The 26,112-nt window shown below is 40.4% G+C and overlaps 1 protein-coding gene across 9 annotated transcripts in view; it reads right to left on the reverse strand.

Moving 5' to 3' along the window:
- ATL2 (atlastin GTPase 2) overlaps window positions 1-20,612 on the reverse strand; it is a 68,077-nt gene extending 47,465 nt beyond the window's left edge. For 2 of the 9 annotated variants that reach the window (XM_061432108.1, XM_061432106.1), the window contains exon 1: window positions 20,447-20,611. In XM_061432108.1, the coding sequence (XP_061288092.1) occupies window positions 20,447-20,564 (118 nt within the window). In that variant the 5' untranslated portion in view covers window positions 20,565-20,611. Of the gene's footprint in view, window positions 1-19,902; window positions 20,355-20,446 lie in introns of those variants that run through there. The other 7 variants (XM_061432111.1, XM_061432107.1, XM_061432109.1 and 4 more) reach the window with 6 other exon arrangements.
- Between the last annotated feature and the right edge of the window lie 5,500 nt (window positions 20,613-26,112).

Here is a 26,112-nt window from a genome sequence, read left to right on the forward strand (position 1 = left end):
AGTGGCCTGGACTCAGTGCATTTAGTCTATTTACAAAAATTAGCTATTCAACAAAAGCAAAGTGATATTTTGGTGTCTGGTATTTATTTGTTCCACATCCACACTCTGTAACAAAATAAAAATAGTATATAAGTGCTCAAAAGTTTATTTCAGCACATATTTTAAAAGCTTTAAAGAGGTTATATCATGGTAAATCTATTTCTAGATATTTATTACAAGAAAATAAATAAAGATACTAACAAAGATATACAAGTTGGTTTATCAGTGTTATTTATGGTAGGGAAAATTAATGCTGAATGTCTCAAAACTGGAAACTGGCCTAATATTTTAACTACATATTCACATATTATGCAGTTTTAAAACACATATACACATTTAAGAAATTAAAGATATCTTTAAGACTGGTATAAAATCACCAGGAAAAAGGCAGATCACAAAGTAGTACAAATCTTCCTCAATTCTGTTTTGCTTTGTTTTTAAAAACACAGGCTCACTTGGGAGTTGCAGTGGGAGACAGAAACATTTGAGGCTTCTTCTTTCAGTCATTAGAATAACTGCTACCAGACTGGCCCTCTGCCACAAACTATAAAACTAAACTAAATATACAAGGCATCTTTTTTCAAGCACTGTACAACAGAGAGAAGAATCCTTGGGAAAAGATCACACCCCCCACCCCCCCATCCACAGCCACTCTGCGCACGCACACATACATCCATCCACGGCCACTCTCTACCTAGGAACAATTTCCTAAACTAGAGTGGGGAACCAAAGCACAAGCAAAGATCTGAGTTCAGGACTACTAAAGGCAGTGGGATGGGAAGCTGTGAGGCAGGACAGAGAAAAAGGAACTATGCAGAAGTATTCATTGGAAGGACGGATGCTGAAGCTGAAGCTCCGATACTTTGGCCACCTGATGTGAAGAGCCATTAGGAAAGACCCTGATGCAGGGAAAGGCAGAAGGCAGGAGGAGAAGGAGCTGACAGAGAACAAGATGGTTGGATGGCATCACCAACTCAGTGGACATGAGTCAGAGCAAACCGGGAGATGGCGAAGGACAGAGAAGCCCACCATGCTGCAGTCCATGGGGTCGCAAAGAGCCAGACACGACTGAGACTAAACACCACCAACACAGAGGCAGAGCCCAGAAGTCCCTGGCCAAGGGTGATAAGCTTCCCAGGCACAGGAGAACACACTACACAAGGCTCACCAAAAAGCAGCAACCACAGGGTTGCAAGAGCAACAGAGATACCAGAAGTCAAACTGTACTGGGACGCTGTGACATTCTGGCCCAGCCACTGTGGGCAGAACACCTCAGGCAGAAAGCTAAAACACCAGGAATGCCATACCTTAGATTCAAAGCCCATGCTTATCTATTTTAAGATCTACTGAAGATTCACCCAAACAAAGCCTAACACTAAGACCTGAAAAGAGAGGAGACACTTCGGAGATTTAGTATCCCCAAGTTAGGAGGATTTCCTCTAAGCTTTCTACAGAGTCATACTAAAAAGATAACAAAGTCAAGCCTATAAAAGGTCAAGAGCAATTCGTAACTGAACTTTGAGCCACAACACAAATCAGACAACAGAATCCAGAATCTCCAGAATGCTAATGTACAATTAAAGAACATGATCAGAAATCATCAGAAATGCAGAGAAGAAAATGTGGCCCACAGTAAAGAAAAAAAAAAGCAGCTGCAGAAAAACAATCCTGCAGTGGCCCAGATGTTCAACAAAAGCGTTAAAGAAGACATAACAAATATGTTCAATAAGCTCTTAACAAGTGAACAGTTAGGGAGTTTCAGCCAATAAATAGATGAATAGAAAACAAATGAATATTCTAGAGCTGCAAAGTACAATAATTAAAATGAAATATTCACTGGACAGACTCTGGCCACTGATGAGAAAGAACTGACTCATTAGAAAAGATCCTGATGCTAGGAAAGATTGAAGGCAGGAGGAGAATGGGACGACAAAGGATGAGATGTTCAGATGGCATCACCAACTGGATGGACATGAGTTTGAGCAAGCTTGGGGAGTTGGTGGACAGGGAAGACTGGCATGCTGCAGTCCATGGGGTCGCAAAGAGTCATACATGATTGAGTGACTGAACTGAACTGAGTCAAATGTTACTAAATTTGGTGTCAGAGACTTAAAGATCCAAAAAGCAAACCTCAAATAGGGTAAACACAAAAAGAAAACCACATCAGTCAGACTGCTAAAAACCAAAGATAAAGGGAAAATTTTTAAAGAAATGATGTGGTGAAGAAAGTGAAAGTCACTGAGCCGTGTCCAACTCTTCGAGACCCAATGGCCTATACAATCCATGGAAATCTCCAGGCCAGAATACTGGAGTGGGCAGTCATTCCCTTCTCCGGGGGATCTTTCCAACCCAGGGATGGAACCCAGGTCTTCTGCAGGATTCTTTAGCATCTAAGCCACCAGACAGTAAAGGGAATAATTCAAATGACTACTTTTCATCAGAAGCAATGGAAGCCAGAAGACAAAAAAATAATATCTTTAAATTAAAAAAAGAATGCCAGTTGAGACTTCTATATTCAGAAACTATTATTGAAAAATGAAACCAGTATATAGACAATGAGCAAAAAAGCTACACAAATTTGTCACCAGAAGATATGCTTTACATGAGATGCTAAATGATGTTCTTCATTCTTCAAGCTGAAAAGAAATGATACCAGATGGAAAGCCTCCTCACTCCTTCCTATAGTATCCAAAGTAGCAAATAAATGGATACAAAAATAAAAAACTGGTTGTTTCCCCCAAGTAATGTCCTTAAAAGGTAATTGATCATATAGAACAAAAATATAGACTGCAATGTGGGGTTTATAAAGTATGTAGAAGATTTTTTAAAATTATGACAAATAGTCAATATTCTCATTTTGACTCAAAATCAATGTTTTAAAATTAAGGCATATACATTTCTCTTTCACACTGTCTTTGAAATTCACTGTGTATTTTACACTTATAGCACCTTTCAACTCAGACATTAAATGCTTATTAAAAATACATGATCACTCAGATTTCATAAAATTTACAACTCAATAAGATTCACATACACAAGGTGTTCCCAACATAAGTTTTCCAATAACTGAATCAAATACCAAAAAATCACTTTCCATTCATATGTAAACCTATACTGACAAAATTGTTTTTAAAACATAAACTAAAATGAAAATTTAAAACTCATTTCTTTAGTCACAGTATCCATTTTGCTTTAATACGCATATCCTTGACTGAGACTGATCATTTTTCTATGCATATTTGTTTCCTCTTGTATGAACTGTCTATTCATAATCTAGGCAGCTTTAAGAAAACACATAGTCATAAACTGTAACCCAGAAGTTACTTTAACTCTATGTTTAGTCGCTAAGTCGTGTCTGACTTTTGCGACCCTGCGAACTGTAGCCCACCAGGCTCCTCTGTCCATAAGATTTCCCAGGCAAGAATACAGACTGGATTGTCATTTCCTTCTCCAGGGGATCTTCAAGACCCAGGGCTTGAACCCACGTCTCCTGCTTGGCAGGCGGATTCTTTACCACTGAGCTACCAGGGAAGCCCCTTAATTCAACAGTAGCAAATTATTAAATGCTTAAACAGTATATTTTGCAGACAGTTTTTTAAATTCAAAAACAATCATGTGCTGCTTGCATATTTTAGAGCACAGAGGGGTACCTTGTATACAACACATAATTTAACGCTGAAAACTAGAAGATTTAGTCGATGTACAGTTGCTTGCATAATATATCAGTGATTTACTTCTTACAGAATGCTCAGTCAAGAATGTTTCGTTTCAATTTAACATTATAAAGCAAACTGTGTTTTTCCCATTAGAATAATTGTGGTTCTCTCAACTGAATGGGGTTAAAAAGCTGGAACTGGCTGTAAACACACAACAGAACTAGTTAAAGTCCCATTGCTGCCTCTCTTACAGACATACAGACAAAGCCTCTGAAAGAAATGGTTCTATTTTCAATAACCCTACTCTGCTTCCATGACCTTTATTACAATTAATATTACCACAATCAGGGTCAAAATTCAAATCTATAACTATAAACACTGTGAACAACTCAAAATTAAGGATCATCGGCTAATGAGCTGAGGTTAATAATCCAGCAAAAAAAATCTGGAGTCAGTGCTCAACATAAATACATACTCTGCTCTCTGCTTTTTGTATATTTTCTTCAAACTCTGGAACTTTTTTGCTTTAACTATGATCTCAAAAAAAAATAAAAATAGTAGATCACCCAAAAAAAATCTTAAATAAAAAAATTGTCACTCTAGAAATAAAGGATGGCATTTAAATCTACAGAAGTGAGATATGAAAGAGTACGAGTTATCTTTCAGGTTCAAACTATCATGTTCAACAAAATACAGTTGTGAAAGACAAGAAAATATAACTGAAGGCTGCAGAGATCTGTAGGTCAATGTAGTCACCACTCAAAATAGTTTAGCTACAAAGCACTTTCAAAGTGGAAAAAGCAAGTAATCACTGAAGACATCTGCTATTCAAAGTTTTAAAGAATCACCAAGAAAAATATGAAACAATTTTAATATTAATTTTGGAAATAATTATAAGATCTTTGGAATAATGCAGACTTAACTTGCTAAAGCAAATTCTACCAAGGAATGAAGGACTCCTGACTTGCACTTTATCTTGCTCTTAAGAAGAGGCTGGTTATAGGGAATTCCCTGGCAGTCTGGTGGTTAGGACTCCATGCTTCCACTGCAGAAGACACGGGTTCGACCCCTGGTCCATCTAATAATTCAGCAACCCTAGTTTAAGAAAAAATATTCCTTAAAAGGTTGTAGTAGCAGTAAATATATAATCATTATTATTGTTTAGTTGCTAAGTCCTGTCTGACTCTTTTGCGACTCCATGGACTGCAGCCCACCAGGCTCCTCTGTCCATGGGATTTTCCAGGCAAGAATACTGGACTTAGGTTGTTATTTCCTTCTCCAGGGGATCTTCCCAACCCAGGAATGGGACGTTAAGTCTCCAGTACTGGCAGGTGGATTCTTTACCACTGAGCCATCAGGGAAGCCATATGATCATTACTAAGTAATAATACATTCATTTATTTATTTATATGTTACGTGTCTAGTTTATATTCTTAATCAATGCCTGAAAAATTTTTGTCCAATTTTCTTTTCATTTATTTTCAAGATCAAGCACGATATAGAAAGATTCTCTAAAACAAAACTCAACTGAAAATAAAACACACTTACAGGAACTAATGATCTGACTTAAGACTGTTTATCCAGGAAACAATTAAGTAGTAAGGTCTTGAAGAAAATCCAGGTAGTCTTCATTCCCTAGAAATGAGGACTTCAAAAGGCAACAATGCATGAAGACTACTAAGACTACTGAGTCAAGACTACTAAGATAACTGAGTGAAAAGCAAAGGGGATAGATTACAACGGATAGATTAACCCACCCTTAATATCCAAAGCGGAGAAGACAATGGCACCCCACTCGAGTACTTTTGTCTGGAAATTCCCATGGACGGAGGAGCCTGGTGGGCTACAGACCATGGGGTCGTGAAGAGTTGGACACGATTGAGCGGCTTCACTTTCACTTTTCTCTTTCATGCATTGGAGAAGGAAATGGCAACCCACTCCAGTGTTTTTGCCTGGAGAATCCCAGGGACTGTGGAGCCTGGTGGGCTGCCATCTACAGGGTGGCACAGAGTCGAAACACTGAAGCGACTTAGCAGCAGCAGCATTACAAAGAGACAATCAAAAGTTTCATGGACATCATGCGAAACACCGGGTTGGATGAAGCACAAGCTAGATTCAAGACTGCCAGGATATGCAGATGACATCACCCTTATGGTAGAAAGCAGAGAAGAACTAAAGAGCCTCCTGATGAAAGTCAAAGAGGAGAGTGAGAAAGTTGGCTTAAAACTCAACATTCAGAAAACTAAGATCATGGCATCCGGTCCCATCACTTGATGGCAAACAGATGGGGAAACAATGGAAACAGTAATAGGCTTTATTTTGGGGGGACTCCAAAATCACTGCAGATGGTGACTGCAGCCATGAAATTAAAAGACGCTTACTCCTTGGAAGTAAAGTTATGACCAACCTAGACAGCATATTAAAAAGCAAAGACATTACTTTGCCAACAAAAGTCTAGTCAGTCAAAGTTATAAAGTCAGTCTAGTCAAAATTATAGTTTTTTCAGTAGTCATGTATGGATGTGAGAGTTGGACTATGAAGCAAGCTGAGCGCTAAAGAATTGATGCTTTTGAACTGTGGTGTTGGAGAAGACTCTTGAGAGAGTCCCTTGGACTGCAAGGAGATCCAACCAATCAATCCTAAAGAAAATCAGTCCTAAATACTCATTGGAAGGACTGATGCTGAAGCTGAAGCTTCAGTACTTTGTCCACCTGCTGTGAAGAACCGACTCACTGGAAAAGACCCTGATGCTGGGAAAGATTGAAGGTGGGAGGAGAAGGGGACGACAGAGGATGAGATGGTTGGATGGCATCACTGACTCAATGGACATGAGTTTGAGTAAACTCCAGGAATTGGTGATGGACAGGGAGGCCTGGCATGCTGCAATCCTTGAGGCTGCAAAGAGTTGGACGCAAAGAGTTGGACACAAAGCGACTGAACTGAACTGAAGTGTGATGTATCAGAAACCAAAAGATACCACCAAAGACATATGTTTGAGGAAAATTTTTAAAAACATCAAACTGATCAAGCCTCTAGATCTAACTATGGGAAAGAAAAGAGACGCATTCACTACCACCACAGAGATGGAGTCAGAAAACAAGAATATAGGAAATTTCACTGGACAAGCAAACCTGGACAAACAATTGAAAAAATAAAGGCGGGAAAAAAGAGAAGGAGACTTAAGAGCCGTATCAACCAAAGGCAGCGAGGGGGCCTTGTTCAAGCAATCAAGGAAATATGAACTCTGGATATGTGGTATTAAAGAATTATTTTTCTAGCATGGTAATAGTACCAAGGCTGTTTCTTTAAAAACCTTTACTCTTTTAAAGACACAGAACATTCATATAATCTGTTATTTGCTTCAGAGTAATCTGGTAGGGAGGCTGGGTATGGAAAATAGATAAAACAAAGTGGCCATTATATTGATGATCGTTTAATCTTGTAGATGTTTATACACAGGTTTCTAACGTTGTTCTCTTCTGTACATATCTGAAATTTCCCATAATAGTAAGTTTTTTATGTGGTGAGGCTAATAGTCTTTATTAGGAAATGAAGTAGATCTAAGTACAAAAGATAGAAATATAGACCAGAGCTATTAGAAGTGAGAAAAGGTCTCTCAAACTGTACCTCTCAATGTTTCTGCTACTTCCACAGCATTTTTAGTGACCAGGAGGGGCAGGATGGTGCCACGAAAGATTAAAACAAAAAAGGTAATTCTGAGTATCTCCAATAGTGACAAATTCACTCCTTTGTGAATCAATTCCTGTGAGTCCTCATCACACCAAGATATTATGGTTAAACAATGAATATTTTTTTAAAAGAACTCAAGAAACAGCTTTCTTAATTGGAGAGGGGGACATTTTTAAACTCCTTACAAGTGTTTACGCATAAAGAGAATATATGAATACACTCCCCAGAATGTCAAGAAATTTTAGGGCATTCAAGTTCTAGTACAGATGCTGAAAAATTAGCCTCCATATTTAAAATTAAATCTAATATATCACTCACAGGGGCTTTAGAGATTATGCAGCCAAACTCACTCATTTTTAAGACAAGGAAAACACATGATTGGACCACCGTGTGGAGGGAGACCTGACTGTGGTTTTATTTAGTGTTATTTCCTCTACATTAGTGTTTCTCAAACTTTTTAAATGCATATGAATCACCTGGCTCTTCTTGAACATTCTGATTCAGGCAACCTGGGATGGGAGGCTAAAACTGCATTTCTAACTCCCAACTTGATAATGTTGTGATGCCAACATTGACGGTCCTCTGAACAGAACAGAGTACTGATGATCACGGTATTGTACAGGTATTTAGAAGGTAAAGACCATTCATTTTATTTTATTTCATGTAGCATTCAGTGATGCTAACGTTTTCAGTAAAGGAAAACAGGTTTTCAAGCTATGCTATAATCCTCCATTTTCCTGAGAGACTGCTAACCACTCTAGCTGAGCTACTCTGGATGCTGTATAAAGTGAAAAGAGGTAGTGTACATAGACACCCCTATTTCAAAATATAAATATAGAATTTTTTCTAATGTGTTAATATGATATATAGCGAGGGTTGAAAAGTATTGGCCTGGAGCCATCATCAATCACCTGGTGAGCGTCTAATAGCAGGCTTCCCTTTCCCTGCCCAAACAGATGCAGCCCAGAATAAGCATACTGACAAAGACACAAACTTGGACTTCAAACATTTTTAAGAAGAGAAGTAGCTATTAGCCAAACAGGTACCACAAAAAAGAGTTTAACAATTTGCTCCTATAAAATACTGTTATTAATAACTTAAATTTCTCTCCTATAAAACTGGAACTATGATGCAAATGGTAAAAATGAAAACTTTAAAGACTCCAGGAGACCTTCCACTAATGTCATACATCAGATACTTTCCCCCATCAGCTTTGCCCATCTGACCAACAAGACCATCCTAAATCACCAAGCTTTAAAAATACTTTTAAAGAGCATATACAGTAGTTCATATTTCCTTCCTTCATTACTCTCAAATCATGAGATAAACAAAAAAATGTTTTCCTATAAGACTCAAACATTATTTCCCACTTGTAATCTACTGTTTCCACAGTAACCGGCAGTGATGACATAGAATTTTTGCTGTTTCCATTTAAAGAATACTGAACAACCCACTTCAGTATTCTCGCCTGAGAAATGCCATGGGCAGAGGAGCCTGTCCATTGGGTCGCAAAAGAGATGGACACAACTTAGCAACTAACAACAAGACTATGCTAAAAATATTTTCAAGAATGAAGGATATTTTCTTATTGCCACTGCTGCTTTAAAAATAGGATTTAAAAAAGATAAAATTAGTATGCCCAAACATTGTTAATAAAAGACAAGGTAACTAAAAGTTACTGTATATACAGGGTTTCTCTGGGAGACAAAAATGTTGTTCAGTCATGTTTGACTCTGCAACCCCATGGACTGCAGCATGCTAGGCTTCCCTGTCCATCACCAACTCCCAGAGCTTGCTCAAACTCATGTCCATCGAGTCGGTGATGCCATCCAACCACTGCATCTGCTGTCGTCCCCTTCTCCTCCTGCCTTCAGTCTTTCCCAGCATCAGGGTCTTTTCCAATGAGTCAGCTCTTCACATCAGATGGCCAAAGTACTGGCTTCTGATTTAAAACTGTTCATTATATACTCACTTCTAATTTAAAACTGTTCATTTTATCAAACATGATTTGACTCTGGTTGGCTTTTAAGTTTATATAAAACAAAGTTGACTTTCCTCAATATGGAGGACTTAGATTATTCCCCACATTGAGCAAACAATAAAATCTGAATCTATTAAAAAAAAATGAATAAGAATGTTTTTATGCATTTATCTAAATAGAAGAAAAATGTAAAATAGATCACAAAATATTTCTCTCAAAGTTTATCATCAAATATTAACCAGCTCTTAAAGCATACATTTAAATATACATGCATATACTTTAAGATTACAAATTTGCAACTGAAATTAAATTAGATTATTTTTTAAAAGGTGGCAGTTTATGAAGTGAATTTTGTTGACTAGCTAAGAAATGCTAGAATAAATAATGGCTTGGGAGGCTCTAAGCAACAAGACAGAAATTCAGAAAAATTCTATTTAGGTTCTGCAACTTAAGAGTCCTCAGTAGGAAAGGACGTTCCTAAAGGAAAGTCTTACAGAAAATCTCACCCAAGTCACCCCAAGGGGCCTGCATCTTTTGTACCTTTAAAAAAAAAAAAAAAAGGGATGGGAGACACATTTTTTGTTGTGTGGTACACTATTTTAGAGAATTTGAGTAAACAGTATTGAAACTTTTTAAATTTAATTTTAGATAAGTTATTTACATGCCAGAGGAATTCTTACCCAAATGCACAGAAGAGACATGGTTCCTTTTCAATGGAGGACTGTCTCTAACTGCAAAAAAAATTTGGAACCTGAATATCTACTGATAAATAAAGTATGAAAGAGAATTAAAATTAGTGCATAAGATCCAAATGTGAGAGGTGAAAAATGTTAATCACTCAGTTGTGTCTGACTCTTGGAGACCCCAAGGACTGTAGCCCACCAGGCTCCTCTGTCCATGGAATCCTCCAGGCAAGAATACTGGAGTGGGTTGCCATTCCCTTCTCCAGGGGATCTTCCTGACCCAGGGATAGAACCGAGGTCTCCCACATTGCAGGCAGATTCTTTACCATGTGAGCCACCAGGGAAGCCAATGCTATAGAGAAAAATAAAACCAGTCAAGGGAAATGAAAACAGGGGTTGCCATTTTACAGAACAGTCAGGCAAGGCTCCTCAATAAGGAGGCATTTGAACAGAGAACTGAAAGAATTGGGTACTGGGAGAAGGGATATTATTAAGAATTTTCTCATTCCTTGAAATAATTTACTTTACGAAATAATTTTAGATGTTACTTTAGAAGAGAGAAAAGCACTTAGAATGCCTACTCTATGCTAATAACTATATAAGCCTCAAAAGCAGCTAAGAGTTTTCGTATCTGTATGAAGGAGGACACTGAGGTTTGCTTAATGTAAACAAAATCTAACATTTTGAAGTGGTCAGATCACAATGTACACCCAGTCTTTGTAACTGTCAGATCCATCATTCTCCAACTATGCCAAATGAGCATGTTTGTTGAACAAACTCACAAGTCAATTCTTATGTGCTCAAGATCTTTATAAAGTTATAAAGTTAAAAAAAAAGTTACCAAAAATACAGTTTGTTTAAAAGCAAAGAAGTTTATTTCTCATTTTTTATAACAAATCTTAGCGTACAGCTATCTTTCTCTTTATTTTTTCAAAAAATTTCCTTGTGAAAACTTAATCATTTATAGTTAGCAAATCATTTATACAGTCCTCCATTAGGAAAAAAATTTTTCCTTCATAACTTCTAGAAGGGCAGGTTTTAATTGAAGACTTTAAAAACATAAGATGCAATAAAATTATACTTTCCCATCTTTGGTAAGATATGCATATATATGTATATGTAAACAAATACGCAACTTACTGTTTCCTATTCACTGATTCCAGCGATGCTCAGCGATGTGTCATGAAGATTCTCTCAACCTAACTACTTCAGACTAATCATCAGAGAGCAAGGCACTATTGCTAGACACTAGAGAAGTACGGATGTGAGAGTTGGACTGTGAAGAAGGCTGAGCGCCAAAGAATTGATGCTTTTGAACTGTGGTGTTGGAGAAGTCTCTTGGGAGTCCCTTGGACTGCAAGGAGATCCAACCAGTCCATTCTGAAGGAGATCAGCCCTGGGATTTCTTTGGAAGGAATGATGCTAAAGCTGAAACTCCAGTACTTCGGGCACCTCATGCGAAGAGTTGACTCATTGGAAAAGACTCTAATGCTGGGAGGTATTGGGGGCAGGAGGAGAAGGGGACGACAGAGGATGAGATGGCTGGATGGCATCACTGACTCGATGGACGTGAGTCTGAGTGAACTCCAGGAGTTGGTGATGGACAGAGAGGCCTGGCGTGCTGCGATTCATGGGGTCGCAAGGAGTCGGACACGACTGAGCGACTGATCTGATCTGATCTGAGAGGAAGTACAATCTGCTACTAACAGTCCTTACTCAAAGTTCTGACACAAATGAGTATAAAGTGACAGTATAACGAGAAAGAGATAATATGGGATTATTTAAACCAGGGTTATCAATGAAGATACCCTGGAGAAGGCTGCATTTCTCTAAGTCATGAGAATCAGATTAAGCTAAACAATTTAAGCTAGGACTTCTCTGGTAGTCCTGTGGCTAAGATGCACTCCAGTGTAGAGGGTCTGGATTCAATCACCGGTCAGAACTAGGTCTCACATGCAGCAACTGAAGATCCTGCATGCTGTAACAAAAATGGAAGATTCCATGTGCCACAACTAAGACCCAGTGCCACAAAATAAAATTTTTAAAACAAAAGAATAAAAAAGTTTAAAAATGCTAAGCATCATCCTGAGGAGAGCCATGGAAAATTCTGAAGCAGAGTGATAGGATCAAAGCTGTGCTGCACAGATAAACTTAAAGTGATGAGTGAGTAAGAAGTATAATAATGAGTCTAAAAACAGGGAAATCAGATATAAAAGCAAACGAAGGAGCCTGAGTATAAGGTGAAAAGCTCAAAGTCAAGAGGTGACAGTAAAAATAGAAAAGTGATGCATGCAAGAGCTAGCTAGCTTCAACATCGTTCTTAAGAGTAGGCAACAAATAATACCAAATTATTCCATATTTTTTATAAGGGACATTCTCTTCTCTATAAGCCTTTATAAAGCGACAAAGCACTGAATTCCCATTTCCAAACGTACTGTTGCTACAGTGACTCCCAAGACTTTAACAAAGCAATCAGGAATCCAACAAAACCAGAGTGCGTTGCCTCAATTTAGGCAAATGGTTTAATCATTTACTCTGAAGGCCTTCCAACTAACTCTGCAGTAAGATAAAAGATATTAAACTCATAGAAGAGCTATTGAAATTTGGGGTAACAGGCTAGCAAAGAAGTTATTAAAAAAAAAATACACTCAAGCTTAAATTTCGAATAGGCTTTTCATGACAAATCTCAAACAGGTATGTGTCAAGTCTCTGTAAACAAGACACTACGTTCCACTTTGCTTCAACTCTCAACCTCAGATGACTTATTACAGCAACAGTTTAAAGAAAGGAAAGCAAAGAGTATACTCAAATCCCAACCCTGGCTCAGTGCAGGCAAAATCCTACTAAAAGCAGGGGTAAAAAGGAAGTAGAGCCAAAAGGGACAAATAACCATCTTTCCAGCTAGATAAAATGTGATTAATTTGAAAAAAAAAAAAAAAAAAACAGGATTTCTCACTATCCTCTCCTTTGTTCTTTCTCTAAGTTTGGCAATTTTAGAGTAAGTGTCAGGATTTCCTGCGGCAGAGAAATACACACATAATCAAAAATAGCGGCATGGAGCACACATCTTTACAGTTTTTAGGTACAGCTAGGGGGGCTATTCAAACAGTTTTTCTAGTAGTTATTCAGTTATTTAAATCAATTCTTTGCTGTACTTGGCTACAGAAAAACTCATATCGTTTTTTATTAAACATGCTCTAACAAATTTGATCTTTCAGTTGCTTCTAATTGCTTTTAAATATTTCAAGCATCCTTTTTAGAAAAATTCTTAGAAAGCAGGAACAAGTACTTTAAAGCTTCCCAACATAAGCCTATCTTTCTATCTTCAAACAAGTGGTATATCCTACAACTCTGCTAAGGACTTCAAGGACTGATAAGCCCAACTTCCCCCAAGTCTTCCTTAACAATATTAACACACTAATTTCTACTTCTGAAATTAGAAACTTCATGATAAACTTTACTCACAAATATGCATAAGGTCTATCTGATCTCCCAACTACATGAAAGCTTTAGAAAAGAGTGATCTCTTTTGCACTTTTCTACATAGGTATTCACTACAAGAAACAGAAAGCCTTTTTATAAGGTGTCAATATAGCAACATAACATCAAGGGGAGAAATAAGCTAGTTCTTTGTCCAAGGATGGCCCTCTACCTGACTGTCCTACTCCACCTCTTTACCCCCAAAAGAAAAAACTAGCCGCAGCCCCTTCAGGCTCTCCTTTACCCTGAGGAGTAACCCTGTACACTCAATAGACGTCAGCTTTGAAAAATATTATCTTTGAACCTTAAATTTCTAAAGTAGGGTTTGTTTGTTTTGTTAAGGAAGCCAAAGCTTAAAAACGATGGTGATCTGAATCCAGCTCCTAAGTTTGGATGCTTCTACCACCCTACTAAGCACTGAAGCAGATGCCTATGTGAGTGAAAGTCGCTCAGTCGTGTCCAACTCTTTGCAACCCCATGGACTATTATATTATAGTTCAGGGAATTCTCCAGGCCAGAATACTTGAGTGGGTAGCCTTTTCCTTCTCCAGGGGATCTTCCCAACCCAGAGATTGAACCCAGGTCTCCCACATTGCAGGCGGATTCTTTACCAGCTGAGCCACAAGGGAAGCCCAAGAATACTGGAATGGGTAGCCCATCCTTTCGCCACAGGATCTTCCCAAGCCAGGAATCAAACCAGGGTCTCCTGCATTGCAGGCTGATTCTTTACCAACTGAGCTATCAGGGAAGCAGATGCCCATACTTTGGTATTAAAAAGAGATGGGAACAATATCTCACAAAGAATTCAAAACAAAAAAGAAGGAAAAAACCTCCAGGTGTGCATACCTAAATATTCAAGAGACTAGCACTAAGTTACTAAGTTCAGACATGCCATCAGAGATGCCAATTTAAGGAAAGAACTCATATCGAACCATTTTATTAAGTATTTTTTTTAAATATAGTATTTCGCAAAAACAACCCACAAAGTCAAAAAGCAAACAGGAAAAAGAATTTCTTGTATATAAAAGAACTTTTACAAAGATAAGATAAACACTGACAGCAGGTCAATTACCAAAAATTCACATTCAATTACCATGTTAAAATTTCAATATCAACTGTAATCAAAGAAATGCAAATGAAACAAACAGTGGGATCCCCATTTTTCCCATTTGTTGGTATTTATTTTTAATTAACAACACTCATTTGTGAACAAATGGAGACAGAATAAATGGGTATAACCTTTCTGAATGGATATGCTGATGTGGTCTTCAATTTTGAAACTGTACAGGCCATTTGAACCCTGAAAACTACTTTTAAGACCTTACCCTGTAAGTCAAGATTTATCTAGAAAGATGTTTGGCCAGCATTATTCAGTAAGAAATAACTCCATAATCAAAAGGAAGACTGAACAGATGTGGAAACAGTGACAGACTTTATTTTCTTGGGCTCCAAAATCACTGAGGACAGTGACTGCAGCCAGGAAATTAAAAGGCACTTGCTCCTTGGAAGAAGAGCTATGACAAACCTAGACAGTGATCACTTAGCATCACTTAGTGAACCTAGCATCACTTTGCCAACACAGGTCCATCCAGTCAAAGCTATGGGTTTTCCAGTAGTGAAGTACAGATGAGAGAGTTGGGCCATAAAGAAGGCTGAGTGCCGAGGAACTGATGCTTTCAAACTGTGGTGCTGGAGAAGACTCTTGAGAGAGCCCCTTGGACTACAAGGAGACCAAGTCTCCTAACCAGTCAATCCTAAAGGAAATCAGTCCTGAATATTCATTGGAAGGACAGATGCTGAAGCTGAAACTCCAATACTTTGGGCACCTGATGGGAAGAGCCAACTCATTGGAAAAGATTCATGCTGGGAAAGACAGAGGGCAGGAGAAGGGAGTGACAGAGGATGAGATGGTTGGATGGCATCACCCACTGACATCAAAAAAACTGAGAACAATGGTGAATTTCGTTCAAATTTCGTCAAAATTTCTCTCCAACTTATTCAAAATTCAAACCCCCTCCCACCATTCTGATAAAAGTGAACTTAATCCAGCTTTTAATCCAGCTCATAAACCCAGTCATTCAAATAGGAAAAGAGCAACTCAAGGGGTGCCAATTTCAGCCCTTTACAGAGTTTCGTTATAGGAGGCTTTAAAGTTTCTAAAGTACCTCCACAGATTAACTACTTAGTAATCCAAAAAAAAAAGACACCAGCTTGTTAGGGTAGATATTTCCTTCGGGAAGGAAAAAATGTTATTCCATTCCGAAGGCCATGGAAGTCTACACTACTCAAAATTCAAAATTAAGTCTTGAGTTAAAATAAGTACTTTCTTATCACTACCCAAGACTCTTCTATGAATGACGACTACAGAAAGGGGGAAAAAAAGCTTTTTATGGGATTCATGATTAGTGTGGTTTCAAATCAATCACTGTTTCAGGCATTCTTGTGCATACAGACATTAATTAGATTTCGCACCTTTACTGTTTGAAAAGCCAATGTTTTCTACTTGAAAACTGCCATGATTCATATTGAATCCTGAAACTGAAATAAACTTCAGAAGATTATCTGCCACATGATTAAATGATTCTCTAAAATGCAAGTTTATTAAAATAAAGGTAGCTGAGAAATATGTTTATTTTTATCTGATAAAAACTAAACAAAGACTTTTCAAATCACCTATTTTAAAAATTAAATGTTTAATTTTTAAGTCTCATCTTAAATAACCACACATTATAGTAAGTACCACCAAATAGAATGTTTGATACTGAGTTAAGCACTTTAATCACATTTAATAACCCTAATCATGAACACATTATCAGCATTTTATAGATAAAGTTAAAAATTCACCCACCACTCTTGACCACACTAAACTTTCACATTACAGGGGAAAAAAAAGAAACTTTCTGACTGCAAATATACACATATATTAATATAACAGCATAAGTAGTCCAACTGGCATATTCTTACCTATACATTACTGTATCTTACACACAGCTTTATAATTTATAAAACACTGGTACCCTCACCTCATTTGTTTCCCACAACAGCCCTTATGGGATGATTATCACTACTGCGTGTGAGGGGTTTCAAGCTCAGAGTTTAAATGAAGTCACTCAGCTTTGGAGTCCTCATTTTTTTTCCACTGGACTTCCCTGGTGGCTCAGATGGTAAAGCATCTGCCTACAGTGCGGGAGACCTGGGTTCAATCCCTGGGTTGGGAAGATTTCCTGGAAAAGGAAATGGCAACCCACTCCAGTATTCTTGCCTGTAAAATCCCAAGGACGGAGGAGCCTGGTAGGCTACAGTCCATGGGGTCGCAGAGAGTCGGACACGACTGAGCGACATGGTAAAGAAACATTGCCCCCACAATCAGTATTATATAATAAAAAGGCAAAACCACTAGAGAGCCTAAATTATCTTTCATCAGTTACACATTTCACCAAGTTATTAGTCACTATTTATTTTGATGCCAATCATAGAAATACAAGTTGTACAAATAACTTTACTAAACTGGTAAAGGGAATCCCCTAGATTCTACTTATACTGGCCAGAAGACTAACCCCAACATCTACATTATTAATTCTTCTTTCTACAATATCCACCTTTTCCCTTCCTACTTTAAAATTTCCCACTCCACTTAAGTGATTTGCCCTACCTTTACTTTTTAACTGCTCCATCATCTCATTAGTATGATTTCAGACTTCATTCAACAAAATTTTACCTGGTCATGACTATGATACATGACAATCTGAATGAAAAGAGGCCCCTACCCTCCTCCAAGTCTGGTGAGGAGCAGTAAGAGCACCTCTGAGTCACTTCTGTGACTGTAGACCAGTCTCAATCACTCCCTTCAGCGGCAATAACTTAATTCCTCCAGAGGAAGGTTTTAAGAATAAAATCAAAGCACGATGTTTGAAGTGCTTTATAAAGTATCAAGTATTATCCTGCTGACACTATATCCTCAGGTTGGTCTTTTTTTCTGGATATCCACTTTTAAAGCTATGGAGAAAGCCCTCAATAGGTCTTCTGTATTATGGGTGATAAAGAAGAGTAAAGGATAGCAAGAAACTTACATCAGTAATGAATTGGAGGATCAAGTTTGGTTATTCTATATTCACATCTATCTTCCTAAAGTTAAATAATGCCCCAAAGAGTAAACAATACAACCCCAAAATGGCTAGACAATACCATCACACTTTTTAAAAAAAAATTTTAAAAAGCTGTTTCCCTGCACCCACTCTAGAGAAAAACTCCTTCTGTAAAGCTATAAGTCACTATTATAAAAAGTCTAACTTCTATTCCCACCCCGTACATTTCTGGCCCTTTGACAGACTGCCAAACAGCTTTACTTACAACTGTGTGTCAAAAAGGTCTCCCAGTTAAGCATAAACAACATAAACAATGTGCATAAGATGCATTTTTTAAATGCATCTTACTACTAGGTCTCACAATTTTAAATATGTCTTGAACTCCAGCATCAAACTAGGCGACAATCCTCCAAGTATACTCTTCAGTTCAGTTCAGTTGCTCAGTCGTGTCCGACTCTTCACGACCCTATACTCTTAGTAGCTGCTTAATAGCGGATAAATGGAAAAGGCACAATTTTGGAAACGGGTCTAAAAATTTCAAGAAACTTACTTTCACTTGTGAGTATTCCAAAACCCTACCCTAAAGTTAAAACAGAGAGGCAACCTAAAAAATGAATTTGAAAACAGGTGCATTCCATTTAAGGACTGAATCTCATTTTAAGTCGTGGTTTATCTGCCCTATAATAAGTGCCTCTTTACTATAAGGCAGCTCCATCTTCCCCAAACGAAAAATCTGAAGGATTTCAAAACACTTTACTAAATATATTTAATCACATCCACAGATTCTTATCATCCTACAAAGTCAACGGAAGAGTTCCTAGGTCTTTTATAAAGGTCTTACAATCCTAAAAAGAATGAACACTGAAGAGACACAGCATCTTCCTAAGACTGAACTACAAGAGCAGCACCTGACTCACCCCAACTCTTCAACTTTATCCAGGAAGCAGAGGGAGACAGAGTTTCTACAGCCGAAATCTAACCTGCTCATTCAGAGCCTGTTTGCACAAATCTCAGCCAATTTACTTAGTTTTTAATGTAGTAAAGGGTGATTCAGAGAAAATCAGCAGGGAGAGGGACTATTTTGGGCAGTCATTTGATAGAAATGGCTTTCAAGTGAAGGACTAACTTCACAAACACACACACAAGACAAAAACCTGTGAGTAGCAGACAGAGCATTTAATAAATGATGACCCCGATATATCAAGTCTTAAGAATAGCATCTCTTCTCAATATGCCATAGCCTAAAAACGATGTTCATAACTGTGAGTCATAAAGCAATGTTTCTCCTAATAAGGCAAGCACATAAAACGCTCTGAAACTACATCTAAAACGGTATAAGTAAACAAACACGTGCACACACATTCCCAGGTCCAAAAGAGCTAAACTAACCAATCCATCGGCATTCCAGAACAACTAATGACTTGAGAATTCCAACCAGAATAGACTTAAGGCATACCTCTCTTCTCTGGTGGCATTTTTTCCCTGCATAAACAGCTCTGTCAAGTGCTTTGGTTGGCAAGCAATAATAAAATCAACTTTATTTCCTGTTCCCTGTACCTTAACAAAACTTCCAGTTTGTCCTTACCTCTGACATACGTTCAACACGTCCAAGGGCTAACGTAAATGATAAAATGTATTTCACATAAACTTTTCTATTAAAGGGAGTTCTTCATCAAAATGTTTTACATTTTACCTCACAAAACCTTTATCAGACTGTGGAGAGAAACTTGAAAAACACAGTTCATACTTAATATACTTAATAAACTCTTATCTATGTCATGGCCACACTTGCCTAAGCTCAAGCTTTTACTAATTTATAAGCCTTGGGAAAACTTTATGCCTTTAAGTACCATCAAAATTCTCAATCAAGATTTCAGGCGTTCAATTCACACCACAGTGAAAGATCAAATGCTAAACTCCTAAAAATAGGGTGTAATGAGTAAGAGAGACACACAACACTCTGCTGCCAAGTGCGTCTTCCAAGGGGCAGGGGCGCTCCTTTACCCGTACAGTAGGAGCTCACATTCAGCAAAACCGGCGAGCGAAGGATCAGGTGACTTCACACCACCGACACTTTCAGCCCGACTGGGCCTCACTATGGTCTCAGAACTAGTAAACAGCTCAAAAGCCCAGTTTTGACAATTAAATCTGAACTTGCATCCTAGCCACGCACTACCCACAGGAATAGGTTCGGGAACTGCGGGGCCCCGGAACCCAAGCCCGGGGACGCAGCCCTGGCCTGCGGGCTGCGGTTCCCTCCTGGAAGGGTGTCTGGAGAGCCTCCCGACCTGGCAGCGAGGTGTCTGCTCCTCCCGCGCGCTGCGCGTCCTCCTCCACCGCCGGGCCCATCACGACCTGGTTAACCCTTCCTTCCTCTCCGCGCGCGAGACACAGGGCAGCGAGTGGCGGCGGGTGACAGGTCGCCCGGGCGAGTCCGGAGCTCCCGAGGACAGAGCCGCGCCGCCGCCGACCTCCCCTCGCCCTGGGTCTGCAGCCCCTGCTCAAGGCCGCCCCCTCAGGTCGGGGCGGACACCGCGACAGCCACGCGGCGGCGGGCGGGCAGGGGGGCCGGGTCGGACGCAGACGCGCGCGCCGCCCGTTCACCCGACAGCTGCGGGAGCCGCGGCCCCAGGGCCGCCTTTTTCAGGCCGCGCGCCGCGGGAGCTCGGGGCGCGGAGGGGGCTAGGCCTGGCGGCCAGACGCGGCGGCGGGAGGAGAGCGGAGCCAGCCGCGGACGACGACCCCGCCGCCTGCGGCCGGTGCCCGCGAGCCCGAGCGGCCCGCGCCCTCTCCTTGCGCGGGCCTTGCGGCCTCCACCCTGCCGGCCCGTACCTAGGAGGGTCGTGGACGAGACGTGGTTAACCCCGGTGTTTGAGTCGCTGGTCCGCCGCCGGCGCCGCAGCCCTTGGTGCGGTTCTTGGCTTCGCGTTACCTCGTCCCCCTCCGCCATCTTGTACCGATTTAAAATTAACTCCCCACTGACGTCAAACGCCGCCGCCGCTTTATCAACCTCCCGGGAGCCGGCGGGGAGCCGGCAGGTCCTAGCGCCGCCCGCAATCTGTGCCTCCTCCTCCTTCTGCCCACGCCCTCCCTCGTCCCGCCCCTCGGCGCCCTCGCTCCGCCTCCTCCCTGCTAGCCTGCTTGCCTGCCCCTCGGTTTTCCCAGGCTTCCACTTCGGGGAGAAATTGGGCGGCGCCCTCACCGCAACCTTCTCGCACTCCCACCGCCCTAAACTCAGGACCACACCCCCCGAGCGCTGTGTAATCGCAGGATTCTCCGGAGAACCAAGTTCCCCCTTCCCAATTCAGTAACCCAATTCTCTTTACGTTTCTTCTCCATAATCGTTGACTCGTGCAACGCAAATGTTTCATACTCCTTTCCTTCTCTCCTTTTTTATCCCCTACCTCCTCCCCCAGTGCTAGTCTCTCCCTCCTTCCCTCGCTTTCCCTCCATTCCCGAGCTATTGCTGGTGGCCTGCTTTTCCTTTTGGTCTTTCTTCGCACAAGTCTCTCATACCGTTTCCCATCTAGAGACCATCCTCTGCTTTGTTTATCATAGCTTCCTTCTGCTTGAGACCCTCCTCCTATCTTCTTAACTGCGCATACCCTTGCCCTTCTGCTCCTAGCCCCTTATAGGGTCAACCAGAAAGCGCTGTAATCAGAAAATGAATTGTAACAGGTCCTTTCCTAACTGATGCACCTTCTTGTGGGGATCCAGTGACATCCTAGAGAAAGTTCGGGTCACTTTTAAAAATAAATATCTGCCTGTGCAGGCTTCTGTGAAACATGGTTTCTATTCTTTTGGATCTTTGCCCTATCACCAGCTTCATCAGAAATTCCTTCTCTCTGGTAAAGGCATGTGTCCAGTGTCCAATTGCAGTCTTGTCCTGGTCTTTTCACAGCCTTTCATCTAGCATGACCTCTAGAAAAGCACTGGTGTCATCAAAGCTTGCAGAGTGCCATTCTAGAGGGGGTTTTGTTGAACTCTTTATTCATCTGTTTTCTGTATCAATGGAAAGGGATTTGGAGTTCCTCCTGCACGTGATAACTCTCCATCTTGGCTCAGTGACCCTGGGGCAACCCCCCAAGCCATGAGCCCTGCTTGATGATGGATTTCCTAATTTCCTATGATGGATTCCCTACATTTCCTAATCTCCTATGAGACATCTATTTAATATTGCCCGCAGTCTGCATTATGCATCCTCTAAGGTGTGAGAGAAGATGCAAAGATGAGTTATTTTTGTCATCAAAGAATAAACTTCCAGTTACAATTAGCAATAAACTTAGCACCAGCACGCCCCATCAGGGACCCCTGGGGGGTTAAGGCTGCACTACTAGTCAAGAGACCTCCCAAGCAATGTTGTTGTTTTTCAGTTGCTCAGTCGTGTCCAATTCATTGCGACCCCATGGACTGCAGCATGCCGGGCTTCCCTGTCCATCACCATCTCTTGGAGCTTGCTCAAATTCATGTGCATCGAGTCGGTGATGCCATCCAACCATCTCTCCTCTGTCCCCTTCTCCTCCTGCCTTCAATCTTCCCCAGCATCAGGGTCTTTTCTAATGAATCCACTCTTTGCATCAGGTGGCCAAAGTATTGGAACTTCAGCTTCATCATCAGTCCTTCCAATGAATATTCAGGATTGATTTCCTTTAAGATTGCCTGGTTTGATCTCCTTGCAGTCCAAGGGACTCTGCTGCTGCTGCTAAGTCGCTTCAGTTGTGTCCGAGTCTGTGCGACCCCATGGACAGCAGCCCACCAGGCTCCTCTGTCCACAGGATTATCTAGGCAAGAATACCGGAGTGGGTTGCCATTTCCTTCTCCACCAAGGGACTCTACGACACCACATTTCAAAAGCATCAATTCTTCAGTGCTCAGCCTTCTTTATGGTCCAGTTCTCACATCCATACATGACTACTGGAAAAACCATAGCTTTGACTATACGTACCTTTGTTGGCAAAGTAATGCCCCTAACCAGTGTACTTTCCAGTATTAGACCGTTTACCTCATGGGCCACTACAGTGTGCTGGACAGGGCCCAGTCTCCTGACTCCAAGGAGTGTAAAGAAGCCAAAAGCAAGTACAGTCAGGAGATTGAGCACTGTCCCGTGGTCACCTCAAATCCATAAGTTTAAAAGGCCATCCTTGGGCCTCCCTGGTGGTCCAATGGTTGGGAATTCACCTTGCAATGCAGAGGACACAGGTTCAATCCCTGGTCTGGGAAGATCCCACATGCAGTGGGGCAACTAAGCCCATTAGCCACAACCACTGAAGCCCCTGCACCAAGAGCCCATGCTCCACAAAAAGAAAAGCCACCACGGTGAGAAGCCCATTGCACCACAACTACAGAGTCGCCCCTGCTCACCACAGCTAAGAAAAGCCGGAGGGCAACAATGAAGACCCAGTGCAGCTAAAAATAAGTAAATAAAATTTTTTTTGTAAAGCCTTTCTCCATTTTCCCCATCAGTCATGCCTTTTCAATTTCTTTCTCTTTTTTTGGCTGTTCCAAGAAGCATATAGAATCTTAATTTCCCAACCAGGGATCAAACATATGCCCTCTGCCCTGGGAACACATAGTGTTAACCACTGGACCGCCAGGGAAGTTCCTGTCTTCAGTTTCTCATCGCAGTGAAATCTCAGTGATGCTGCAGCTTTCTTCCTCCCTCTACACCCAGCAAGTCCGGGTGATGTCAACTCTGACTTCTAAACCTCCCTTCAGCTCATCTCCTCTCCATCCCCTCAGCTTCCCGCTTGATTTGGACCTCATCATCTTGCGCTGGACTTATTATAACAACCTCCCTGTTGTTCTTCCCCTTGTAGATCCTCCACACAGACCGACTTGAGTTTCTTAGATGCAAATCTGTTTCACATGATTTCTCTGCTCAGGATGAAGTCCAAACTCTTCAAAAGAGTTGACAAGGCTTTTCATGATCTGGGCCCTACCTATGCATCAAGCCTCATTTTTCACTACTCTGTCATTTCTTCCTTCATTCTTTCATTTAAACAAACGAATTTTGACACTGTTGTGTGTGCTGAACAGACTACTGATAAACAAGACAGACAAAATTGGTTTCCTTGGGGACTTCCCTAGAAGTCCCGTGGTTAAGACTCCATGTTTCCAATAAAGGGGCTTCGGGTTTGATCCCTGGTTGGGGAACTAAGATTCCACATGCCGCATGGTGTGGCCAAAAAACAAAATTGGTTTCCTTCGGTTTTCTTTCTTTCCACACCCTACACAGGCCTCTTCCACCACAAAAAAGTGAGCATTCAGGAGCCCAAAGATCTGTCTTGTTCAGACTATATCTCCAGTACCTAAGCCAGTGCCTAGTAGGGCCTCAAAAAATAGCTGAGAATAAATGAATAAATTAATTAATTAATGGGTTACAATTCCGATTCTATCTACTGATTCACCTAATGTTTCTACACTTCCAGGTCTTCATTTTTTATAAATAACTATATAACAAGATTCTTATGGGATTAAATCAACATACTGAGAGGATTTTTTTGACACTTAAGATAGCCAACATTATGGAATGTTTCCTGCTCAAAGTACTTTACATATGCTAAGTCATTTAATCCTAACAATAATCTTAAGAGATAAATGCTAATGTTACTTTCATCTTACAAATGGAGAAACTGAGGCACTAAGAGATTAAAAACTTGCCTAAGTGGCAGGACTGGCATTTGAAGGCAGGCAGTCTGGGTCCACAGCTTATGCTGATACCCACTGTAATGGTGTTCAGCTTACAGACTGTAAATTCCTGGAGGGCAGAATCCATAGTTTATCCACAGCCAGGTACTTTGGGATTCTTCTCTCAGGTAGCATAAATTATTTTAAAAGCTATTTCTGCCAAATAAACAACTTTTAAATGTTTAAAATCCTGTTACTAAATGGGCAAAAACATCCACAGACTACTCACCAAAAAGAATGATCAAATTATGGACCTTAAACATATAAAAAAACATTTAGCTTTACTCATAATAAGAGAAATGCAAATTAAAACAACACTGAGACACCATTTTTCACCCATCAGGTTGGCAAAAAATCAAAAGCTGACGATTACACTCAGTTGGCAAGTATGTTGGGGAACTCAGGCACTCTCCTACATTGCATCCTCACTGGGAATGCAAAATGGTATAACCCCTATGGAGAAGAAGTTGGCAATATCCAACAAATTTCATTCACATTTGCACTTCGACATGCCAATCTCGCTTCTGGGCATTAACCCTGAAGATACAACTCCAATAATCCAAAAAAAAATTTTTGTGCACAAGGTTATTCACTGTAGTGTTATTTGCAGTTGCGAAATACTGGAAGCTAAATATCTGAGCATAAATGATTGGTTAAATAAGCTATGATAATTCTTCATGATGAGCACTTCTTAACTGTAAAGAAAGAACAGGAGGATATCTATGAACTGATACAGAGTGATTTCCAAGAGACATTCGTAAGAAAAAGCCAAACTGCAAAAGAGCCTCTGTAGAGCCTACCTATTGTGCCAAAGGAAAAAAATAAGAAAACATACATATATCTATCAACCTATCCAAAAAGAAACTTGGAGAGGTGAAAAAATAAAGTTAGTTGCCTCCAAGGAGTTGGGAGTAAGGGGGATAAGGTAGAAGTAATACAGAATAGAGAATACCTTTTTATCTAGTGTTGACTTCTGTTACATGATCAAAAAGTAAAATCAACAAGAAAGGGAACAGGGTGCTAAAACTGAAAGCAAACCAAAAAAATGATTGTTGTTGTTATTCAGTCGCTAAGTCACGTCCAACTTTTTGCAACCCCATGGACTGCAGCGACCCAGGCTTCCCTATCCTTCGCTATCTCTAGGAGTTTGCTCAAATTCATGTCCACTGAGTCGATGATGCTATCTAGCCATTTCATCCTCTGCTGCCTTCTCCTTTTGCCTTCAGTCTGTCCCAACATCAGGGTCTTTTCCAATTAGCCAGCTCTTCGCATCAGGTGGCCAAAGTTTTGAGCTTCAACTTCAGCAGACGTGTATGTACATGAATATATTTCCTAGTTTTGTCCACAGAACAGGCCTATAAGCACAGACACCCAAGTAGCAATGATCATGACCTAGTGCCCACTCTTGCTCTTAATTCTATTCCCTACTAAAAAGAAGTAGAGTCCTTGGAGAAATGACTGGTTCCAGAGCTGGGGTAGGATGCATACCAGGTGAGCCATGAGCATCACCTTTGTGGCAGAAATGAAGGAAGTAGTCAAAAATATGATGGAGCATGTCTCAGGGAGACTTTCCTTCTGAGTCTTTTAGGGAAGGAAAGTACAGGTTACTGTGTATGAGATCTAACGGGAACCAATTGTAAGATCTTTTTAACCTTAATGGAAATGTATAAGACAGACAGAAACTTCCCTTCCTGTAAGAGTCAGAGATTTGGGTAACCATTAATGAAACCTGTTACCTTGATTCAGGGGAGGGACAGCAAATGGATGGGGCAGGGCTAGAGTAGGGGAACAAGAAAACAAATGTAAAACAA

This window comes from Bos javanicus, chromosome 11 (assembly GCF_032452875.1).
Source record: "Bos javanicus breed banteng chromosome 11, ARS-OSU_banteng_1.0, whole genome shotgun sequence".
NCBI lineage: Eukaryota > Metazoa > Chordata > Mammalia > Artiodactyla > Bovidae > Bos > Bos javanicus.